At 39.5% G+C, this 23,421-nt stretch overlaps 2 protein-coding genes and 1 long non-coding RNA gene across 4 annotated transcripts; 1 reads left to right on the top strand and 2 right to left on the bottom strand.

The window, feature by feature from the left end:
• Positions 1–57: 57 nt before the first annotated feature.
• On the bottom strand, positions 58–4,765 carry LOC134067176 (kelch domain-containing protein 1). 2 transcript variants are annotated; one of them, XM_062522279.1, is made up of 13 exons: positions 4,491–4,765; positions 4,285–4,355; positions 3,844–3,961; positions 3,617–3,729; positions 3,146–3,230; positions 2,981–3,064; positions 2,546–2,626; positions 2,373–2,428; positions 1,533–1,642; positions 1,351–1,423; positions 1,090–1,174; positions 777–829; positions 58–482 (listed from the first exon to the last, which is right to left on the bottom strand). In XM_062522279.1, the coding sequence occupies exons 1-13, from the start codon at positions 4,593–4,595 to the stop codon at positions 344–346; spliced, it is 1,173 nt and encodes a 390-aa protein (XP_062378263.1). In that variant the 5' UTR covers positions 4,596–4,765; the 3' UTR covers positions 58–343. The 2 variants fall into 2 exon arrangements, with proteins under 2 accessions (XP_062378263.1, XP_062378262.1); XM_062522278.1 differs by having other exon boundaries at positions 2,373–2,431; positions 4,491–4,762.
• Positions 4,766–5,421: 656 nt separating this feature from the next.
• pole2 (polymerase (DNA directed), epsilon 2) lies at positions 5,422–10,794 on the top strand. The gene is made up of 19 exons (XM_062522273.1): positions 5,422–5,528; positions 6,001–6,101; positions 6,221–6,296; positions 6,384–6,461; positions 6,568–6,661; positions 6,949–7,023; positions 7,163–7,246; positions 7,333–7,389; positions 7,488–7,536; positions 7,725–7,797; positions 7,934–8,106; positions 8,324–8,413; positions 8,517–8,571; positions 8,850–8,909; positions 9,065–9,142; positions 9,845–9,953; positions 10,092–10,268; positions 10,459–10,526; positions 10,635–10,794. The coding sequence occupies exons 1-19, from the start codon at positions 5,461–5,463 to the stop codon at positions 10,651–10,653; spliced, it is 1,584 nt and encodes a 527-aa protein (XP_062378257.1). The 5' UTR covers positions 5,422–5,460; the 3' UTR covers positions 10,654–10,794.
• A 1,812-nt stretch (positions 10,795–12,606) lies between these two features.
• Positions 12,607–23,281, bottom strand: LOC134068162 (uncharacterized). The gene is made up of 3 exons (XR_009936603.1): positions 22,979–23,281; positions 21,799–21,868; positions 12,607–13,897 (listed from the first exon to the last, which is right to left on the bottom strand). It is a non-coding gene; the product is annotated as an uncharacterized LOC134068162 (long non-coding RNA).
• Between the last annotated feature and the right edge of the window lie 140 nt (positions 23,282–23,421).

The following is a 23,421-nucleotide window of genomic DNA, read 5'->3' as shown; positions in this document are numbered from 1 at the left end:
ACATTACCAACATGCTTTCAGGTAACCATGGTAACATTGACACGTTCCACAAATACATTCCACAAAAATAAGTTATTTATTCCGATGAATAATCATTTTGGACATGATATGAAATAAAAAGTCATTCCTGAAATACCTTATGATCACTTATTCAGCCAAAAGTACAATGTATAAAATAAATAGTAAACACATTAAATGTTGAAAACACAACTCATATGATATGTGCATCTTTTGAGGCTTTAACAGCAGTAGCCTACTTGAGGAGACTTCGAGTTGATTAGTGTGACGGACATGGTCTGTGTACACACTTTTAGCTGAAAAGGAGGAGCCTGAGGTATAAAGCTCATATCTGATCTGGTAATGTACTTGCTGGTCTAAAAAAAGAAGTCCGTTTTTCCACAGCCCCCCTCAGTTTTCTTGGTAAACAGGGAAGTTCTTTCTGAAACACTGTAGACTTTCTGGCAATGAAGTCTTCACATAACCTAACAACAGAATGTGGAATGCAATTTCAAAAAGATGACACAGTGCCTACATGTGCAGGCCTACATATAATGAGAGTAAGTGATTACTGGTACTCCACAGCACTAAACGTATGAGTCACCACTGCATTAGTACTGGATACTTTTAGTACTGACTATATAGAGGCCTACTGAATAAGATTTTCCCCTAATTCAAATGAGTGTTAAAAAGAGGCAGACAAATTCAGTGATTAGAACTAAACTTCATCATTCAGTGTACTGCTACATTAATTAATAACATTATATTAAATACATTACCTTAGAAGGGGATATGGCTGGGTTTGGAAAACTAGTGCATCATTGCAATGACCCTAAGTAAAGAAATACATATTATTCATTGATGACAGGCACAAAAAAGATCACAAAAAAGTCTTCAGAATAGCCTATGCAATATGTCATCATTATAATATTAATTTCTATTTTTGATTTGTGATGTAATAGATTTCTAGCTGCTTTCAATGTGCCTAACATACTATTTCAATAAAGTGTCCTTAAAATGTTAATTGTGCCCTATAAAGTATGTGCACAATTCTGTACAGGAAACTATTGTGAAGATGGCTTGGATACTCACAGTGTCAACAAGCAGGATGTAGTCACGACTTCCTCCAAATACAACAACGTCAGAGTCCCTGCCCAAGCATGCAGTGTGCCACAACCTGACATAAATAAATAAATAAATAAATAAAAAGTTCACGGGAGGAAGTGCAGGGATCCTGACTCTGAGACAGAAGTAACCTTATCAAGTTTATAATGGTATGTGTGACAAGAAAAACCATGTGTAGATAAGACAGGTTGTTCACTAGTATGGGAACTGCCCGGCCTTTTAAACTACCTCGGCTTGTCCTTGTAAGGGTGATCCAGTTCCTTCCATTTTTTCGTCTCAACGTCAAACACCCAGCCATCACCTATTTCCGTGTAAATTCAATACACAGATGTACATCATATTTTAAATTATTATGTATTTGGTATGCTATGGTAACATTAATTCAAGGTGTTTAATGGAATTGTACTTACTCATGGGTTTGCAGTCATCACTCAGTCCCCCAAAAAGGAACAGTGACGTGTCTGATATGGCAGTGAGGGTATGCCATGACCGCCCCACAGGAAGCGTAGAGACAGGAGTGCTGGAAATGATTTAAATTGTGTATTAGTTACTCATTACTGGTGTGGTTTCAGAACACACTAACTATTATTTATACCAGCATTGGGGCAGCCGTGGTGTACTGGTTAGCGCATCGGGCTTGTACCCGGAGGGTTGCCGGTTCGATCCCCAACCAATCCACCACGGCTGAAGTGCCCTTGAGCAAGGCACCTAACCCCTCACTGCTCCCCGAGCGCCACTGGTTGGGCAGGCAGCTCACTGCTCTGGGTTGTGTGATTCACCTCACTGTGTGTTCACTGTGTGCTGTGTGTTCACTAATTCGGTTAAATTGGGTTAAATGCAGAGAACTGAATTTCCCTCACGGGATCAATAAAGTATATATTCTATTCTTTTTTCTATTCTTATCAGGGTACTTTCCCCTAATGAGAAGATTTTGGCATTGCAATACTCGGCATTGATTTAGACCAGCAGTTCCAAAACGTTTTTTCCCCCCCGTGTACCCCCTTCTACATCCTGACATGGCTCGCATACCCCCACCATCCGTCACATTAAAAAGTAACACAGTCTATTGACGTACTCCTTCCAGGCATCATGTTCAATAAGCTGCCCTTTTTTTTTTTTAATGAAAACATAGCCTACTACAGAGTTTACAAATGATATCCTTTAATTTCATGTTTCCATATCATTCTGAGCTGATTTGAAATGATTTATTTATTCATAAAGATTTAATAAGTTCAAGATGTCAGCCTTACATTTCAGACCATGTCCAGGATTTCAGATCTAGGCAGAAGACATCACTTGTTCGGTTCTCCTGCAAAAGATAAAAGAGTGGCAGGGGGGGATCAACCTCCCTCAAAATGTATAGTACTAATCACGTAATTACATGGTTGTGTATTACTGACAGGTTACACAAGTGACCACTGACCATGACTCTGCCTCCACAGATATATCCCTTGCTCCCGAGGACAGCACTCGAATGGGCTGCTCTTGGAGCAGGAAGATGACCCTTTGTACGATAAAAAAAATAATAAAAAAAATCACACTGGTGATCACTCATTACTACATTGCAACCAAGTACAAAAATAAGGGTTGGTCATTTAAAAAAGTAAGTTATGCATTACATATTTACATCTACACCTGAGTATGTATGCTGATGTTGCACAGTAATTGTCATCAGGGATGATATACAGCAGCACTAGGTACATTGGGAAAACCTCCTTTCCAACCCCTTAAGAAACTTGCTAGTAAGAGATTATTTTCTAATTTCTTTTGTATTTCTTCATGTAGTTGTTAAAATGTGTACTTTTGTTGTTCTTTGTACATCAAATAATGTGCAATATGAAAAAAAAAATAATCTTACAGAAGTGCGTGGTTGACTCCAGCTGTTTGTTCGGGGATCAAACACATGAACCTCATTATTCCATCCCCAAAATACATCCTCCATCTGAAATTGATGTAAATGTCACTGATAGGTTTGGCACTTCATCTTAATCTGAAGTGTTAAATGTCGTACATTTGAGCTCACCCATGACGCCTCATCTACGATAAAGTTTCTAGAGTTGGTGAGCTCACTAAGGAGTTTGTGACCATAACCACCAAAGTAGATTATCCTGAAGAAGAAAAAAAAAACATGTCATTGTAAAGGACCTAGCATAATAGAAGTAAGCAACAGTAAACACTGACAAAATGTCAAAACTGTCTCAACTAGTTGTAGATCTTTAACTAAAACATGACAGTAAAGGACATTTTAAATGGAAAATCCCTCATCATTTAAGCAAGCAAAGTGCTCATAAGAAAAACAAAGTTGTAAGTCACAGTCATTCAACACTTGGTCTCTCTTGGAATTTTGGAATGCGTTGCAATGATTGCTATGCTTTGAACGAACACAACACCTGGACTGCTGAATTGCACGCCAAAGAACGCACTGTAGTAGAAACACACTCCGAGTTGCTGGGAAAAAAAAAAAAAAAACGAAAATCCTGTAATTTTGTCTTACTTGTCTTGATGAACCCAACAGGACAGTTTATCTCGGGGCGATGGCACTGACCCCGTTTCATGTTTCCTCTTCCTCCATTTGTATTTTTTATCCAAGAGGTTTACAGAGTAAAGCTGGTGAAAACACAACACATGATAACCAGGACCGTATACTTTCAGTACGATGTTTTGGGACTTAAAGATCATATGAATCATATATGCTAGAAGAATAAATATTTGTCAACTAACCTCATTTGTCTGGCCATGATCACCACAACCTCCAAATATGAACATTTCACCATTGAGTGAGCATCCACACATGCCTGACATGGATGGTGGGATCTCTCCAGTCATGGAGGCAATTTCCCTATAAAAGCATGTGTGTTTAAAACACTGTCTCATGAAGACATAGGCTGCATTTTTTAGACTATGCTGTAGAATTAGAATTAATATCATTTTATCATTAGGCATGTAAAATAAGCTAACTCATGAAACAATTTTCGATGTCAGCAAATACAGACCATGTACATTGTAATTTGTTGTCTGACAATTAGGCCTAATAATTAGAAATCTATATCCTATAATAATAGTAAAAGGTGTACACATACAGTAGGTATATTGGTAGTATGTATTTCAGGTAAATATGAGTATATGCTATGAGTATAACACTTTTCTGAGACAACCTCTTACCAAACACCACTGTCCAAGTCATATAACCAGATCTCATCGTTTGGGAGGAAGATTTCATGTTCAGCAATTGACTAAAGGGAAAAAGGGGATCACAGTGCAGAGACCTCCAGTTAGTCACATTTGTGCTTAATTCAGCCTTCAATTCCAAAAAGGGTGTCGACACTGCAAGACTTAACCACAGCCAAAAAACCCCACTACTCACTCACCACGTATCCCCCCCAAACGTAGAGGAAATTGCCCTCTACAACAGCTGTGTGTCCACTTCTTTCACGGGCCACGAGTTCCTCACGATAGTTACCTTGCGATTCCATAAGCTAATTTTCAACTACTAATTCTGTTATATTCCATGAATAAGAATTGTTTTCAGTCATGAAATGCAACGACCGGGTTGACAGGTCGAAACAAATATAAGGAGAGGAGGAGATTTATGATAGCCTTGCCAAAGATTGTGGGTAGGCGGAGCGAAGCCTGCCAACGCAGGGAAACGAGAATAAAAGTCGGAACCTGCGAAACTTTGTATTGGCCCTACGCTAATATCTCTCATGTAGCACCTGTTATTAGATGGATTTGTGTCCTCTGTATTTTCATATACTTAAGAAAAAAATATTGGTGGCTTTAAAGACTTAAAATGAATGCTTCCGGTAATATGAAACTGTTATTTTGAAAAAGATCCCACCCTCTTTTTGGTCAAAACAGAAAACACTGTTAACAAAGATATTTAATAACCACTGAGATACACTAGTCCAGTTATGAACGCTACAGTGTCTGTGGGGTTATGTTGTTTTTTCTTCGTTTATCAATTTCACCTGTTAAAATAACATGAGAAAATGATAGCAGATCTGTTATCGTGTCCTGTTCTAGGTCTACTTCAGTGTTCTCAGTTTAAAAAGAAGTAGCAATCTTGCCATTTAAAGCATATTCAGCATAGTGAATGTTTTGCCTTCGCAAGACGTGTTTCCTTACTAGCAGAGGCTTTTATACGGGACTTCGAATAGTTCAGCAGCTAAAACTAAAAGAAATATGCTTCAGTCTTACTGATCATGCAATTTATGCTAAATGAGTTGTCTAGTAGTTGAGTGCATGGTCGCCGCCCTCACAAAATATCTTTGTATTCTTGGCGGAAACGTGAACACAGAAGCGGAAGTTGAAATTTAGCGCCAACAGTTAAAGCTGAAAATGGATGTACGGAAAGTGAAGACCAAAGTTTCTGCGGGGTTCAAGATGCGGGGATTAATGCTGCGACCGTATGTGTTATTTTTATCAAATAAATGCTACTTTAATAATGCCTCAATGATCTCTCTGAAGACAAAGACTGTTCCAAGATATGCCAGCTGTAGTTGTTGTTAGCTCTGTGCGCACCACTCACTGTCAAATGGTGAGCACGGCTAATCTAACCAGATGGACAGTCATTGTATTAAGAATAATGTTTTGGATTAACAACATTACGCTCAAGAATCCAAAATGCAGGCAGAATACTTTTCCCCGAGTTATTTTATTCGAAATGTGTTGTCAACATGATCACTCTTTCCTCCAAGCTACCATGAACAACCCAAGTTCATGATCATTCTGTGTAATAAATGCCACACATGTGTTGAGTGTTGAGATGCTTTGTAATACGCCTAGACTCATTAAACTTGTTTTAATCCTGTGAATTAGGATTGAGTGTGCACAGCCCTGTTGGGATCAGGTATTGACAACTATGATGTGCTTTCACAGGGAAGCCAGCAAGTATTTATTGGAGGTATTGGAATCTGTGAGCGAGACTGACCTGAATGATGTCATTGAACGCATACTGGATGCTGTGGAAAAACAGCCATGTAAGGACACACACTGGTTTAGATCATGCAAAACTGCTGTTAGCACCACTAAGTACAGTCTCTTTTTGTGCCTAATGGTTCACTTCTAATGGTTCACTGACAATTATCTTCTTTTCCAGTAACGTCTAGCATGATTGAACTGTCTATCATGGAGACAGCTGTGCAGGACTGCAGTCAGTCATGTGATGAAACTATGTAAGTTAACAGAGAAAAACACATCTCGTCACTACATTGGCAGTTTTTATTTTGTATGAATATGATTCATTTTGTTGTGTTTTGTAGAGATAATGTTTTCAACATCATTGGAGCTTTCGATGTTCCAAGATATATTTACAGTTCAGAGAGGAAGAAATTTGTACCGTAAGTCCCCACAGATCATACGCATGACCATTTGATGTGCATGTGACCATGCATTCAGTTGGATGTTAATCTCTAATGCTACGGTATGATTCTGGTTCTGTTACAGTCTCAGCATGACCACACATCCATCACCCAGCCTCTGTGGCGTGGCTAGGGACAAAGCTGAGCTTTTCAGGGAACGCTATACCATCCTACAGCAGGTCAGGCACCTCAACTACGCTTCCCTTGTTAAAAGTCCAAAAGTCGGAAATTATACCATGCATTGAACCAGAAAGCATTGAGGTTTTAATGTCATGATATACAGTATACAGTGCAGTCTGATGTGTTTATTCTGTGCATTTTACATTTACATGAAGTCTTTTGGCAAAGCAAAGCATTAGTGAAGCCTTTATCATGTAGGAAACATTCTGCTTTTATTGTTGTTGTTTTTTTCCGTTGTTCAGTATAATGTAACTTTTTTTCTGAAATAGTTGTCTTGTTTCCATAGCGCACTCACAGACATGAACTTTTCACTCCTCCTGTGATTGGCTCGGCTCCAGAGGAGGGCAGAAATAAGTTCCAGGTGATGTCACAGTCTTGGAATATTTGCCATAATTTAGCAGAAACAATGGCACCTGAACAAACATATAACAAAGTAGTTAGTAATTTATACATTAAACTCCAAAGTTCTTTAAGGTAATTAAGTCTTATTTGATCTGTAGCTGAAAACAGTGGAAGCACTCTTGGGAAGCACGTCTAAGCTGGGAGAAGTCATTGTCTTGGGCATGGTAACACAACTGAAAGAGGTAAAGCAAAGTTAGTCCTTTTGTTGTTGTTTTTGACACATTGATGCCATGACATCCTCATGTTTATCTTTGTTTTCCGTCAACAGGGCAAGTATTATCTTGAAGATCCAAGTGGCACAATACAGCTGGACATATCGAAGGCAATATCCTTTGACAAGCAATAGTTTTGTAGGACGTATGTTTACGTTTTGCATGGCCAGTGTCCTGCCAGTGTTGTTGATTACCTTAACCCTCTCCTTACCAGTTCCACAGTGGCCTTTACACAGAGTCCTGCTTCGTTCTTGCTGAAGGTAAAGTGCATATTATGCTATTCAACTTTCTTTAGATTCGTTTCCACCCAGTATGTGTTTGACATTAATTGTCACTACATCGCATCGCAATTATTCCTCCCAAAATATATATTTTCCTAAAGCAGTCGCAATTCAAATAGTTGTTACTGTTCTTAATTGTCCTGTACCGGTAATTACTTTTTATACAGGATGGTATGAGGACTCCGTTTTCCATATAAATGCCTTTGGGTTTCCACCGACCGAACCCTCCTCCACAACAAGGTAATCAGACAATCACATTTCACTTGCCATTTCTTGGTGCCTTTACCGTTTTTGGCTAGTACTGATTAATGATTGATTCATGAATGTTGAATGTTTATACTGATTTAATGTTTATTATTCTCAACTTGTTCTACAGAGCCTACTATGGAAACATGAACTTTTTTGGAGGCCCATCCACCACCTCAGTCAAAACCTCTGCCAAACTGAAACAGCTGGAAGAAGAGAATGAGGACGCCATGTTTGTCATTGTGTCTGACTTGTGGTTGGACAATGTAGAGGTCCTGGAGAAGATTCACACCATGTTTTCAGGTGTTGTGATTTTTTCCTACTGTACTTCGATAAACCACACGCATGGTGTACCACATTTCACTCTTAAGTATCCTATCTGAATAAAGGCAAACACCCCAAAATGTGTTTGTTTAAAATTGCTATTAATTTTTGACTGCACAAAAAACTGCACTCAGCGTTTGAAATGTGTGCTGATTGTTTTCAAGGTAATGAGCAATTTCTGTTTGTCCCTCTGCAGGTTATTCAGCCATGCCTCCCACCTGCTTCATCTTCTGTGGCAACTTTTCCTCAGCCCCATATGGAAGAAACCAAATCAAATCACTGAAAGGTGTGTTTTAAAAATGACATTGATAGCAATTGCATAGCACAGGGTCTCCCTCTTTTTTTTTTTTTTTAAATGTTTTTGTTTTCTATTTCTTTTTTCCGTATAGAATCATTGAAAGCGCTTGCTGATCTGATCTGTGAATATCCAAACATCCATAACAGGTATGTGTACACTGCCCTTGAATGTTTTTATTGTGCTGTTGAGAAGTCATGTAGATGTTCACAAACTAAAGGTGTATCTTTGCCTTTTTATATTATGATTATTATTATTATGATCATGATGATGCTCATGTGTTAGGCAAGACATTCAAGTGTATATTGCATCATAAAGCTCTTGGCTGTACGTACGTTAAGATACTCAAGTCTCCAAGCCATCTTGTTTTCTAAGCATATTGGAATCAAGAACCTTCTAACAGAGTTTTTATCCGGTGAAACTGCAGTAGTCGCTTTGTGTTCGTCCCTGGACCTGAAGACCCTGGTCCCAGTGCAATCCTGCCTAGGTGAGAATGCTACACATCCATGTTATCCAGTTACATGTCTTTGGATTGGGCCTTGGGTGTGAATTAGAGTATTTTGAGAAACGGTCAGAGTGGTGTGATTGGTTGGATTGTTTTGTAACAGCTGTTGAATATGTGTGAACAATGAATACCCACAGGCCTCCACTGGCGGAACACATCACAGAGGAGTTCAGACAGAGAGTACCGTTCTCTGTGTTCACCACCAATCCATGCAGGTAGAACATCATGTTTCCATGCCCATTTTAGACATTAATGATCTGTCAGAAGTCTCAGTTCTGATATAACAGTTTCTCAGGCTGAAATGGCATACTGAAATGGCATACTGCACACTGCTCGCATACTGATCTCAACTGGAAAGAAGTAAGTCGTACACACAAGTAGTATAGCAGTATGGCATTACAGGGTCTTAGTCTATGCTGTGATGTGTGTAACCCAGTACTGGTATGACCCAGTAGTTGTGCAGTGTGTAGCCAGCTAGATCAGTCTGGTAGCTGTGCAGTATGTAAACCTCATGGCTCATGTGCTATGGTTTATGTAGGTAACACACAGATACATTATAGGCAGGCTCCCATGTTACATATCCAAATTTATTTTATACAGAGTACTTATGGCTTAAGACCTCAGGACACTATTTTGGTGAATGTACCTCAAGCTAATTTCTAATTTCCTTAAATCACTTTAAAGGTTATAAAGGTTATTTTAAAGCCATAGAACATAGCCATAGAGTCTATCCATTTCTTGCAAATGTTTTAGTTGATGTCACTTTTATTTCCACTTGAATGCACTTGAGTTGTCTTTGCCTCTTTTGTGTTTTGTTTTTGTTTTGTTTTGTGATTGTTGAATGTTTTATATGAAACTATTTGTTGTACTTGGCCAGGTCTAGGTTAGACTTCCCAAATCTTTTTTTGCTTCTCCAGGATCCAGTACTGTAGCCAGGAGATTGTAGTGATGAGAGAAGACTTGGTAAACAAAATGTGCAGGAACTGTGTGCGTATGCCAAGTGGCAATCTGGATATCCCAAACCATGTGAGTAATCCTATCTGAACCTTTAGAGAGATTTCATGTGCATACATACATCGAATTCTTCCCTTAGCCCTGTTCATATTAGGGCGGTTCATTTAATCATCATTTAATGTTTCTTTTTTTGTGATTTCTAAATTGCAGTTTGTGAAGACCATCTTGTGCCAAGGTCATCTGAGTCCTTTGCCGTTGTATGTCAGCCCGGTATACTGGGCGTATGACTATGCGCTGCGGATTTACCCTGTTCCTGATGTCGTTGTCTTTGCTGACAAATATGACCCCTTCACCATCACCAACACAGACTGCCTCTGCATTAATCCGGTATGTCATTTCTGTGAAGAAAATGGAGATCTCAATACTACACTCTTATTAGCAACTTTTACAACAATTACGTTTCAGTAGAAAAAGACTGCCATTGTTTTCTGTTTGATATTTTTTTAATCCATAACATCTACAGTTAAAAAAGTGTCACGGTGATTTATCCATTCATTTTCATGTTTTGCTGTTTTAGGGATCATTTCCCAGAAGTGGCTTCACATTTAAGGTGTACTACCCCTCCAATCGAACAGCTGAGGACAGGTATGAAATAAATGTATTCTAGTTCTGCCATTCTCAGATCTGTTTAATGCTGATGTTTGTTGTTCATTTGTTTTGTATAATGCCATGTTTGTGTTTTTGTCTTCACAGCAAACTTCAAGGACTGTAGCAGACCTGGCAATTCAACATCTTGTTGTGCAACTTCACTCTTGTAAAATATTGTTTTTTCTAGAAATGTCTTTTAAAAAATATTACATTTGTTTTCATGTCTGTTTTGTTGTTACTGTCAATAAAGGTGTATAATGACACTCTAAAAACAGTATTTTTACCGATATATACATAGTGAATTCACAGATTTAAATCTGGGGCTTCTGAATATAATATTTTCATGTTCAAGTTTTGTCTATACATAAGTAGGGTATTCTTTCACATACGGTCATCAGATATGACCGGTTCTTCTGAATGTATATATGCACTCTGGGGTACACATACTGTGTAATACTGTGTAACATGTAGGCATGGCATTTAGCTGCTCAACTTTCCTGTGCAGAGATCAATAAGTAGTATAAAGAAGAAAGATTTAGAAAAACAATTCTGAATAGATTGAGAGAGACAGGGGTAAAAAAGTGTGTGTAAGTGCAGTGTGGAAGCCCATGTAATGCATTTAGAGTGTTTTCTATGTATTTAGGGTGCGGATGGCTTGAGGAGAGAAGTCCTCCACACTCAATCATTCATAATCACAGAATTATTTATTATCTTTATCTATTATCACTGAAAATCAACCATCATGTTATGACACTCATACATGTCCTCATGTTATCTATGCTCCATGTCTAGTTGAACTGTCGAAAGTACTTAAACGTGTAGGGAAAATTGAAGTGACCTAATGATAGCTGTGCTCTTGCCTCTGCCACTGAGCACAAGCGCACCTATCACCTGAGATATACAAGCTATGCCTCATCAAGTCCTGGTGAGGGTTCAGGGTCAATGATTTTCTCTGGAAAACAGACTGTGTGAGCGTAGCCAGAGCGTAGCCATTAACAGTTGCTTTTAGACTGATTGAAGAAACCTCATTACGTTTTTAAAGCCAAATAATCAGATTATTCTCGAGCAAATTCTAACAATTTAAAGATGCATAGCCTATGTGTCTCTTTTTATGAGTTATTCCAGAGACATTATGAAAGGACTGGTTATTCTTGTTGGCACAACCAGCTGACACACAGAAAAAAATAATTATGAGTTTCAAAAGTATCGTCATAAAGAATATCAAAGCATTTCATTATTTATGGATTGGGACATGTTTTGGAGATGCTAAATCCTCTTTCATTTGGCGGGCCTGATCATGCAAATTACCTTTCAGACCACCTGTCAGTACACGATCCGTGACTGGCTGTAAATCCGTACTGCGCATGCGCGTAATCTTGCGCATGCGCAGAAGGTCACCGTGTTTTTCGATTGTTTACGACACTTGCATGATCGGTTCTACGCATGATTGTATCTATATGGCTCTGGTTAATACATGCCGTTAGAAGTAGAAGAGTAATAAAGTATAAATAGTTTAAATGTACATGTTTTAAGTGAACAAAAAGAAATATAGCGGTTACCCAGACAGCAATTACGAGCTCGAATAAACGTCGATCGCTGGTCTGGGTTGTGTTTACAAAGTTAGCTACTTGCTAATGTTAGCAGCTTAGCTGGTTGCTAAGCGAATTCCAGACACTAGCAACCAAAGATTCTAGAATCTTTGCTAGCAACTGTGACAACTCTATGTCCTCACGCTAACGATTAGCTTTACGTCAAATCAATGATCTTAAAGTGTCAAATACACACTACGCACAAATTCACACAAATGTCATGCTAAATCTTAATCATGGAATACAGCTGATCTGGGAAACATTTTCTTTTAGTGGCCCGTAAAGGTTGCATGCGTGCATGCACACCTGTATGCCTAATATAGTATGTAAATAATTTGACTGGATCAGACAGAATGGGAAAGATGATCACCTCTAAGCTACATTTAAATGAATGCTATTATAGCCATTGATTAATGAAAAATATCAAAGTAAACCAACTTGTTGTGTCGACAAAAAAATGGACTCAATTATTGTTTATTACTATATTTTATTGCATACTCGAAGTAGAACACATCTTGGCAAAACCCTTCAAGGTTATAGAGTGTATTGGTTTTCATCCTTTTGAAGATGCTCTGCAACTTCCGACTGTAAATACACCTCAGTATCACCTCACCTCTTGAATTTCCCCTTGGGGATCAATGAAGTATCCATCTATCTATCTATCTATCTATCTATCTGTAGTAGGCTACAAGAGACCCCCCCTTCTTTGTCATGAGTGATATATATAAATTACCACATAAGTCTAAGACTAAACAGAACTTAATAGAGTGTGCGTGCCTCTTTCCACAAATCATGTGTAGTGGTAGAGTCATAAGGTAGGAGGTCAAAATGACAAAACATGATTTAGATAACTTATTGGTGTATTCATCTCCAGTAGGGATTACTGCAATGGGTTTTTCGCTTGGGTGTCACTGAGTCAAGCCCTCATCTACTTCTTTGGCTTCCGAGGTTTTCTGTGAAAGAGAATCACCTTGAGTTGACCATTTTTCATTTTGAATGCACTTCATTCACATCAATGTATTATAACTGGTTGGGCACCGAAACACTGTTCTGGTATGGCAGAGGTGCCAACGCAAATGGTAGTAACTGTACCGAATGACCGCAATACCATAATAAACTACGAGTCCCTGTACATCATACGCCATTTCTAATATCTTGCTCTGATAGCACCACATTAAGATACAGTTAGCTAACATAAACACTAGATGTACAAGCTTAAAGCTGAGGGGTGCACCACATAGGTAAGTGGACAGTGTTTGAGAACTCACATGTATAACTTAGTGTTGAGTACAACTTTGTCTTAACAATAACAGCAATAGCGACAGTACCCTCTAGAATTATTGGCACCCTTGGGTAAAGTTTACTAAAACCTGTATAAAAACGAATCTTTTGGTGATTAATTGTACTCCCACAATGAAAACATATATGATTTAGGCTACCTAAGATCATCTGTCCCCATGTTACACCCTAAAAACTACCAACTCTTAGAAGAGTCCGTCAATGCAAACGGTCATGTCCCACTGAAAGATGGTGTTAACAAGCACATAGAAGGGTGGAATATAACTAATTATAGCTTAAATCACATCTACTCTTTAAAGGCATTCCAAAAATATATAATAGGCTACTGAAGATGATCTGTTGCCATGTTACACCCTAAAAACGACCAACTCTTAGAAGAGTCCGTCAATGCAAACGGTCACGCCATTTGTGTCCTTCAGCTTGCACTGGGGGGGGGGGTCTTTGTGGACTTGGTTACAATGCATCTTCTGGTGGTGTGAACTGTTAAATCAGAGTGAAAGTAAGAAAGAAAAAGGACAGACAAAAGTAATGTATTAAAATAATATTACTATGGCACTACAACAAAACAATCATTCATACACTAATACTGATTAGAAAAACAAAAGGGCAGACACTAAGAATCTACAGGTACATACATACATTATAGACTCAACATCTTTCATTATAATTTTTAGGTGTGCGTAGGTGTGCAGTGTGGCGCTGGTGGTTTTGGGGTGGTGTATTATGGGTATTGAGCATCTTGGAGGAATAGGCGATATACACGTTGCTAGGTTACGGGGACGCTGGCGAGACACGCCGCTCCGTCTGGCATCATATTTTTGTTTGTTTTGATGTAATGTTCGTTTTATTCTGTTAATTTTTTTGTATTTATTTGTTTAGATGAATGTTTTTATTCGTTAATTAACGATATTTTCGATAGTCTTGCGCTTTTGTTAGTCCTTATTTTGCTGCTTCAAGTTGGCTGATGCCACAAGTGAAAGTCCTTAAAGACCGCTGACGATTTTTGCCCTGGGCCTCTCACATCCTCCATCCGTGCGCTGCACTTCATCGTCTGATCAGAACATCCGAGCTGAGGACCATGGCTACCAAACGCGGGCGGGCGGGCGATAGCCTACCAACTGTGGGCGATGCTGCCGACTGCCGAGCTGCTGCCTGGACTGAGTCTGTCTGAATCGAGCAGCGCGTAACGTTGGAGGCCAGGGACAAAATGTTGCTAACCTGCAGGGTCGCTCTCGACTTCAAGCTGCTCGGTGCATCTGCTGCTTGTGCCTCTGCTTCTGGTGCTCTCCAGACGGCCTGCCTAGCGACTGAATTCCGCCGGGTTGGTCTGATCAGCTACGGGATGTGCATCATCTATTGCCCTGGGACTTTTATCGGCCGTCTACTGATGCAGTCATTTGGACTAATAAGTTGGCGTGGACTTTTCTGATTTAGTTTGCTTTTATTATTTATTTGATCTGTGTTTGTTTTTGTCTGTCTTGTAATGTCTTGGTGTCTTGGAGTCACGGGTACGCTGGCGATTACGCCGCTCCGTCCGGCATCTTTTGTCTTGTGCCAACTTTGTCTTTTGAGTGTCTGTGTTGTTTTTATTATTTGTTGATTTTTGTCTGATGTCTGTGTTTGTATGTCTTGTGCCACGGGTACGCTGGCTAGTACGCCGCTCCGTACGGCATTTCTTTATGTAGCGATTTGTTATTTTTTAAATTTGTTTGTTTGTCTTGGTGTCACGCTTGGTGGGCACGCTGGCGACTACGCCGCTCCGTCTAGCCTCTGTTGTCTTATGTACCCTATGTTTCTTGTTTGTCTGACTGTTTGTTTTACAGCACTTTGGTCAACTGTGGTTGTTTTTTAAAGTGCTATATAAATAAATTGACATTGACATTGACATTGACAGTTGAGGCCTCAATTATCAGCCCCCTTGAAATTTTGTAACATTACTCCCTACAATGTGCATTGACTGTTTACCTAAAGATTCCAAGGAATAGGCCTACCCATGGAGGTATTATAAGAACTGGAGAAAGTGAACAAGTCCTGCCCCCATTCATTTCAATGGGAATGCTAGGCTAGTGAAAATTGCCAAAATTGAACGATTTTTTCGGGCTTCAACATGGCATTTCAAGGGGCTTGTTTCCGGTGCCGTTTTACTTAGCCAATTAAGTGCCAGGTTACTGATTGACGTAAGGTACAGAAGGAGAGCACGTGCCCACACTAAGCTCGTGCATGAGCTGAGAGTGGAACAGCCACCAATCAGCATGAGGAAAACTATGGGAAAACGGCACCGGACATGATGTATTTCTGGAAAATGGCGACGAGGAAGTGCCTTGCTAATCGGCGAAGCTAATCAGTCAAATCCTGACCCCCTGGGCCTACCGGCACTTGAACACCTGTCTGACAGGGGACTGCCTTTACAGGCATGCTGAAGATGAAAGAAATCAGCCTGGACCTCAGAAATAAAGTCATTGAGGCCTATACTATGGCGGAAAGCTATACTGTAATTTCTAGATGCATCAGTCTCTTCAACAGGTGTGCAAGGCATCATTATACATAGGGATGCACCGATCCGATATTTGGATCGGATATCGGCCCCGATATGAACAAAATAGCTGGATCGGGGATCGGAAAAAATTAGCCGATCCATGGGCCGATCCGAATTTAATATAGTCTCAAAAAAAGGCTGAGCCATGACGCGCAACCAGCCATTTAGCGCAGCTCACTGCTGCGGGTTAGAGCGTGCCTCACCTCACTGTGTGCTCTGAGTGTCTAAATTCATGGATGGGATAAATACAGATACCAAATTTATGTCATAGGATCAAAAGAATATCTATACTAACCACCATTTGTCATAGATTAATTACGATCTTTATGCGTTTTGTTGCATTTAGGCAACACGTTAATGTGTAATAGTCAACAAAATAGGCTACTCAAACTAAACACATTGTCATTTTCATCTCATCTGTATAAACTGTTCTTGGTATAAAGACATGCAAATGTTCAAATTGGCTGTTAAAAACTTATAATTTATTAGATAAAACGTACAACTTCTACCGTTTACCACCATTCAAACTCCGTGTGAACTAATTAGTTTATCGTGGGGAAACTGCAGGACCGTACCACTATGAGTAAATAGAGGGGTTTCGCGGGTGACACCATTTTGGCAGGGGTGTTTCAATGTATGTCACTAATACGGGATTTTTATCTGCAAAATTGTTTTTTTTGTTAGATGTATTATTTAGTAATAACTGTGAACTTGAATTTGAATGCTGTTCCAAGTTGCTGCTGATGTACAACTGTTTATTTTTAATACTAGTAATATAATCAATAATGATGATGATAATTATAATAATAATAATAATAATAATAATAATACATTACCTTTATATCTAAGTGTTATTTTGTTAGATTTTTTTTAGGAAAGTAATGTTTAGTTAGGGAAAGACTGAAGAATGAAGTCAAGCCTGATGCCTTTAGTCTTTTCCACATGGTGAGGTATACAGTTTATTAATTAACAATGGTATCGGATCGGTATCGGATATCGACCGATACGCAGAGCCCAGGCATCGGTATCTGTATCGGGACTGAAAAAGTTGAATCGGTGCATCCCTAATTATACAGTATAAAGAGTTCCAAATTTGTGCAAAACAAACCTAGGTGTGCATGAAAATGCTAAATATCTCAATCTCTAGAGAGAAAAAAAATCATCATGTGTTTCTCTATGGCAAGTCACGTTCATAATACGGTTTTGAGATCCTAGCAAACTCCTGTATGGTATCCAATTCAAGATTCATATTGCAATTGCATCCAAATTTGTTTGACAAATAAACACTTTTTTTGCGTTTACTTTGTTCATTGCAATGCAGTTAAAAAATATTATAGAGAATCATCATATGTACCAGGCAAACAAGTCAGGTCAGATCAGATAGTGTCACAAATATGGAGTGCAAAAAGTGTCAAAAAGTCATTTCTCAGCACTAAATAAAAATGGCCATTAATTTCTGGAAGGCACACACCAGATATTTCAGTAAATTACTCAGCCCCACAGTATACCTCCACCATGGTTCTTATATTGCCATTTCCGGGACAGTCATGCCTACACAAACATGTAAGTCATGTCGGGCTGTCAGCTTGCTGTGGTGAGATACACGTCAAAATGTAAGAATTTGTGTAGTATGCTTTTCAAATTTTTATTATTTAAAAATCTACATCAAATCAATGCAAGTATTTATACATGATATTGTAGCAGATCTGTGTAGCCTAGACTGTGCTGAAAAAAACAATATGTGGCACTTACAATGACCAGGATAAATGCTTCTAACTAGAAGTAGTGAAAATGCCCTTAAAACAGCTTAGGGCTCATAGGGTTAAACTGGAGCTGTTTGGGCACATGGATGTTGCCTATGTTTGCCGAAAAAAGGGAAGGTCCACAACCATAGCAATACAGTTCCCACAGTGAAGCATGGTGGTGGGAGCATCATGTTATGGGGCTGTTCTGCTGTCTCATGCACAGAGAGCCTTGTTTGGGTGCATGGGATCATGAAAAAGAAAAAATAATGTTGACATTTTGAGGGCTAACATCAAGACGTCTGCTCTTGGTCTAGGCTTAGGTCGCCACCAGTGGGGTATCCTACGAAGCAAGTTAGACATGTCTAGGCTATCTAGACATATCGAGGCTGCACAAAGCCTTAACTCGGGTATTAAAGGAACCGTATGTAGGAAATGTATTTCAATTAATCATAAAATGGCCCTGATATGTCACTAGACATTTAGAAAACATGCTAATTTCAAATACTTACATCACTGACAACAGTAGTCCGGCCAAGATACTGTCATTTAAAAGTGAAGTTGCAGCCCTCAACTGTTGATGTTGTTATGTTGTGTTTTGGTTTGATGCGCCACCCTACACTTATCTACGAATCACGAAGTCAGTAGTATTTCGCCATCCGGGTTGCCAGCTATGCTATGTACCACCATAGACAGCTGCCGCTACAAACATATCAGATAAAAAATGTCTAACGTTATGGAACCTAAAAGACCTTGTTATGAATCAGAAATATGTCGAAATAAAACAAGGATTTAGGAGATTGATACGGCTGAAAACGGAGAAGAATTAGAAGACAGACGTCACTGTTGATAATTTGCTCCTGGACAGGTACAGATTCATTACTTTGGCTAACTTACTTGTAGGCTAAATGGACATTTCAAATAGCCTATTCATGATAGTTGAACAAAGTTATGCATGTTCGTGAAAAGTAATGTTATGTTGGCCATATGGAGGAGGTGGGTCATTGAATTGAAAAGGTAGGCTAAGGAATTGTTTGGGAAATAGAAACAGCTAGTAGTCATTGCTAACGTCAGCAATGCATTATCAGAGTTTGTTTCTCTGTCATTATGCTGAGGAAAACAGCCCTTGCCATTGAAAGCCTAAGTTCCTGCTGCAGCTAAAAAAAAAAGAAAAACAGTGGCCAATCATTAAGTGCAAAAACTAGCCTCATATTCAATGCATTTATGCTCCCACTCCATTTTTAAAAGGTAAACTATGCAAAGTTTTTCAGTTAATCAATTCGTTCCATACTGTTATATATGATTAAATGAGTCATTACCGGTCGACCGGTGATTTTTTTCCGGCCACCCTAGTGGTCTGTAGTGGTAGAACCACACTTGCAACTTCAGGAGACCTCGGGCACGCACCCATGCTCTACTCCAGGAAGTGTCATGTAAAATCTCATGAAAAGGCACGGCAGACTGACCGTTTGAGGAGTTTTGTAAAATATACACGCTAAAGCTGTAGGGGAAGCTCTGCAGAGAAATATACAAGCATAAAACGAGCAAAAACGAAAAGTGAAAGCGAAACCGGCGATGAAATCGCCAATCCTGCATAGTATACCTTTAAGATATGATTAAAAGTTTGAAGAGCTCCAGGGTTGGCTGTACTTGTCCAAAGTGTTCACAAAAGGACTTGAATGAAGGCTCAGATTGTCCCCCTCAAAATGATACCATAATGAAATAGATTATGTAAATATGTCTTTAACAAAGGCCAAGCAAGACATGCACCGGTGTCTAAATGTGTTTTTTTTCCAATGGGGGAGCGTAACTTTAACAGGTGATAACCCTAATTTAGCTGTGACCAGGGATTAAAGCAAAAAAAAATCCTGAGCCTGAACTTTTTTAGACTTTGTATTAGGGCTGTAGTCAAGACCACCTTTGTCGAGTCCAAGACAAGTCAAAGACCAGGACCGGTCGAGACCAAGTCAAGACCGAGTCCAAAGAGGTTCAAGTCCAAGACAGACCGAGTCCAAAAGACTCGAGTCCGAGTCAAGACCGAGTCCAGGACAGAAAAAAACAAGTTGCATGCATGACAGTATAAAGACAATAATTTTGGGTTATTATTAATTTTGCTGATCTAAATACCCACCCAGGATTTGTAAGTATAACCATTCCCCTTAATATCACATACTTCCCTTGAATATTATAACATAATAAAGATGCCTGGACTCGGTCAAGACCAAGAACCATATTTGGCAAGACCGGTGGCCGAGACCGAGACAAGTCCAAGTCAGATACCAGCCGAGTCCGAGACAAGTCCGAGACCATAAAAAAACGGACTCGAGTACTACAGCCCTGCTTTGTATGCAACTCTATACGACACTATGTTGGTCGATCGATTGGAAACCGGTTTACCGGAGTGTTTGCACACGACACAGGCCTTGTTTGTGATGTTGGACCCCAAGAAAGGCCAATAGGTGGCAATAGTAGTCCAACACACTACAATATGCTACATGTAGCATTTAGGATTTCTTTTTAGCCTATATCAAGTTTTGCTGCTAATCTTTGTCTTTGACAGGTTACAAATTGACCTACAATCATAAGGTGTCATGTTGTCAGGATATGTGAAATTGGAAGGCAGGCATTTGAAGAATAAGATTTAGTTGCAACCATTTAAGTTAAGGTATTCAAAAAAAAGACAATGATTCTCTTTCTAAAGAGTAGCCTAATAACAGTGTTTCCCACAGATTAGAAGGCAATGTGTGGTGGTCGCCTCATGTCTGACTTTTTATCACTTTGCTTTCATATAATGTGAATTTATTTATTTAATGATTTTTTAACAAGATGTAAAGCACACACACACACACAGACACACACAGACACACACACACACACACACACACACACACACACGTGTAATTATTTATACATTCTGTATACTGACATTTCTGATATTCATAACAGCAAACTTTATGCAGCTTATAGCCTGCTATTCATATTACAACTCCACCTCTTAAATTCAGCTGTTTGATTGAAGCCTCAAAATATTGTAAACAAAGTAGCATAGTTGGCTAGTTTACCATACTAGCTGGTTGGACTGTTCAGTGTCCCCACGTGTGTTTAAGTTTCAAGGTAAGCTCATACTTTTTCTCCTTGGGACAGGCCCTTTAAATCTTGGAGTTTAAAAACATTGGTATTGAAATGGTCAGTCAACTTGAATGCAGAGTTTTAATCAGATGTGTGCAGCATAGCCTACTAATGATGCTAACCGTATTTAACAATAATTCCGCTAGTCGTCTTCTGTGCGTCATTGCGTTCACGATTGTGAATGATTTGTTTGGATTAAATGTGCATGTCGAGGGGCGGGTGTCCATTGCGCACGAGAACGGGCCAAAGAGAATTCGTTTACTTCTATACGGTTTGGTAAAGTTGCACGCATAGTCTACAAAATTTGCGGAAGAACTTATGCTTCCACCCGCAGCATCGGTGCATTAGAGCGACCGCGCTTCCAGGGATGATCTCGTTATGGAGACAGACGCGGTGTGTGCACGAAGGGGAGTCTGTGTCTGTCTGAATGTGTGTGTGTAAGTGTGTATTAAAGAGTGCGTGACGCTCGAGTGACAGAGAGGGAGAGCAGGCAAAGGAAATTCATCTTAACGAATGCTGCGTGTTTTTCAAAAGCGTTAACAAATAAATAATATTTTTAAAAATGAACGCAGTCAATGGCCGCACGCCGGAATTCCGGCACGGTGCCGGAAAACTTTAATCCCTGTGTGACTCCAGAAAATGTTAACAACAGACATGTATGTTTTCAAAAAGTATAAGCAACCTTTGCCCCCCTGAGTGCCACCTTGAGTGGTACCAACATCTCATCTGGCCCATGGACTAATGTGTGGGAAACACTGTACAGGCGGCGCATGTCATTGCAACATTGCTCTGGAAATCCCCCCCGCATTAATTGAAACGTCAACTTTATTGTAGGCTACTCGAGGCCAGAAAATAAATAGTGACATAATCGATTATGGCACTTTGCCGCATCGATGCTGAATCGTGCATGCCCCACATTGCGATTGCTTCGCCGAATCGATTATTGTTGACACCCCTAGTTGATACATACATACCTCTCACGTTACAATGCATGCCCTCAAAGGCTCTGGTGCGCCCTCCTCTCAAAAAACAAAATTCAGGATCCTGCAAAAAGAAAAAAGAAAAAGAAATGAGGATTGATTTCTAAGCACACCTCAGTCCTGTGTTCAGTGTACCAGCATAACTGTACACAGTGCATAAAGTAGGGTCCATCAATATGGGGAAATTTCAACTGTTCACAAAGAGCAAAGTTTCTAAACATTATCTAACACATAACACACAAATCTATGATTGTGACATGCCATACACACAAACACCTGTGTACGGAAATAGAAAAAAAAATACAATACATATACGAGATCTACACATCTAAACAGCTATCCTGATGGCATTTATAAGTCAAACACGCCTGAAGTTAATTGCATAGGCTACTCATGGGTTTCATCAGGTCCCTTTCCACAGGTGTATTAAATCAAACACCTTGGCTTTCAGCGCAGACTGCATGGCACCTGTGGAAATGGACCTGATGAAACCCAAGAATAGCCTATGCCTATGCAAATGGATAGTCGTACTTGGCTCATTGTTGGTAATTAACTTCGGATGTGCCTGGTCTGTTAATGCCAACGGGATCCTCATATCACGGACGTTAGGGTAGCAGCTAAACCTAAGATCCTTCATGCCTCCGCTTTTAACCCTCTCTGCCTGGCTAAATTGCAAAGAATCCTCGAGGTAGTAAATAGTGTTAATTTTAGTTAGCTTGCTTCGTTCGTGCCATAGAAGTACAACTAAGCCAGTTAACATTTTTGCTCAACTTTATTTTCTTTCACAGGTCAGAGGCTGAGCAATTTAATATACACGTAAATTGCATCCAAGCTGCAAAGAAACAACGAGCTAACACCCCAGCTAGTCAATGTTAGCTACCTTGAGCTAAACAGCTAGCTTGGTTCGTGCCGTATAGTTGGTGCCACTTCTATATATTTTCCCTAGCTTGCACTTCTTTACACAGACATGATAAATATTTTTCGGTTGTTGTCCTAATTAATAATTGTTAATTGAATTGCATTTCTGAATTCTTTCTTTCTGTTTAATATGGGTGATAGAACTTGGTGATAGAGCTCGAAATATGTAGAGTTATTGTAAAATGTTAAGGGAACAATTGCTAATGCTTTTGAAGGAAAATGCTAGACAAGACCAGAGAATGTCTACAAGACTTACCTCAAGTTCACCGTAATTTCGCAAGATTTAAGTCAGGCGTTGAGTCTTCTCTCATCCAAAGTTATGCACAGGTCACTCCAGTGATGACTTGAACTGCGTGCTTGCCGTTTGCAGCAACCGTTGAAAACCGGCTTCATACTGGTAAAAATAGGCTAAGCCTTTCAATTTAAATATCCTTCGAAACAGACTCGCCGTGAACTGAATAATAAATTATTATTTATTAACATAACGTGCAGCTTATAAAGGTATGTCGTGCCGTCAGTTGTACCGTTTGTTGGCCGTCAAGCGATCAAGACATGCGCGGTACACATTTCACAGAGGAATCGTTACGTTTCCTATTTCGTCATTATGCGCATGCGCAGTACGGATTTACAGCCAGTCACGGATCGTGTACTGACACCACCCAAGATTTTTCATCTCGTGTTCAGGTTCGGTTGTCACTT

This window comes from Sardina pilchardus, chromosome 20 (genome assembly GCF_963854185.1).
Source record: "Sardina pilchardus chromosome 20, fSarPil1.1, whole genome shotgun sequence".
Taxonomy (NCBI): domain Eukaryota; kingdom Metazoa; phylum Chordata; class Actinopteri; order Clupeiformes; family Clupeidae; genus Sardina; species Sardina pilchardus.
Note: the sequence above shows the minus strand (reverse complement) of the source record. Positions and strands in the feature narration are given on the sequence as shown.

Excerpts from the sequence above, each read along its gene's own strand:
- LOC134067176 (XM_062522278.1), bottom strand. The coding sequence starts at position 4,595 with ATGGAATCGCAAGGTAACTATCGTGAGGAACTCGTGGCCCGTGAAAGA. Across the intron at positions 1,643-2,372 it reads TCCTGGACATGGTCTGAAAT|CACTCCTGTCTCTACGCTTC; the intron begins GTAAGGCTGACA and ends AATCATTTCCAG. Across the intron at positions 1,175-1,350 it reads CCTTACAAGGACAAGCCGAG|GTTGTGGCACACTGCATGCT; the intron begins GTAGTTTAAAAG and ends TATTTATGTCAG.
- pole2 (XM_062522273.1), top strand. The coding sequence starts at position 5,461 with ATGGATGTACGGAAAGTGAAGACCAAAGTTTCTGCGGGGTTCAAGATG. Across the intron at positions 7,537-7,724 it reads CTGCTTCGTTCTTGCTGAAG|GATGGTATGAGGACTCCGTT; the intron begins GTAAAGTGCATA and ends CTTTTTATACAG. Across the intron at positions 8,572-8,849 it reads TATCCAAACATCCATAACAG|TAGTCGCTTTGTGTTCGTCC; the intron begins GTATGTGTACAC and ends GTGAAACTGCAG.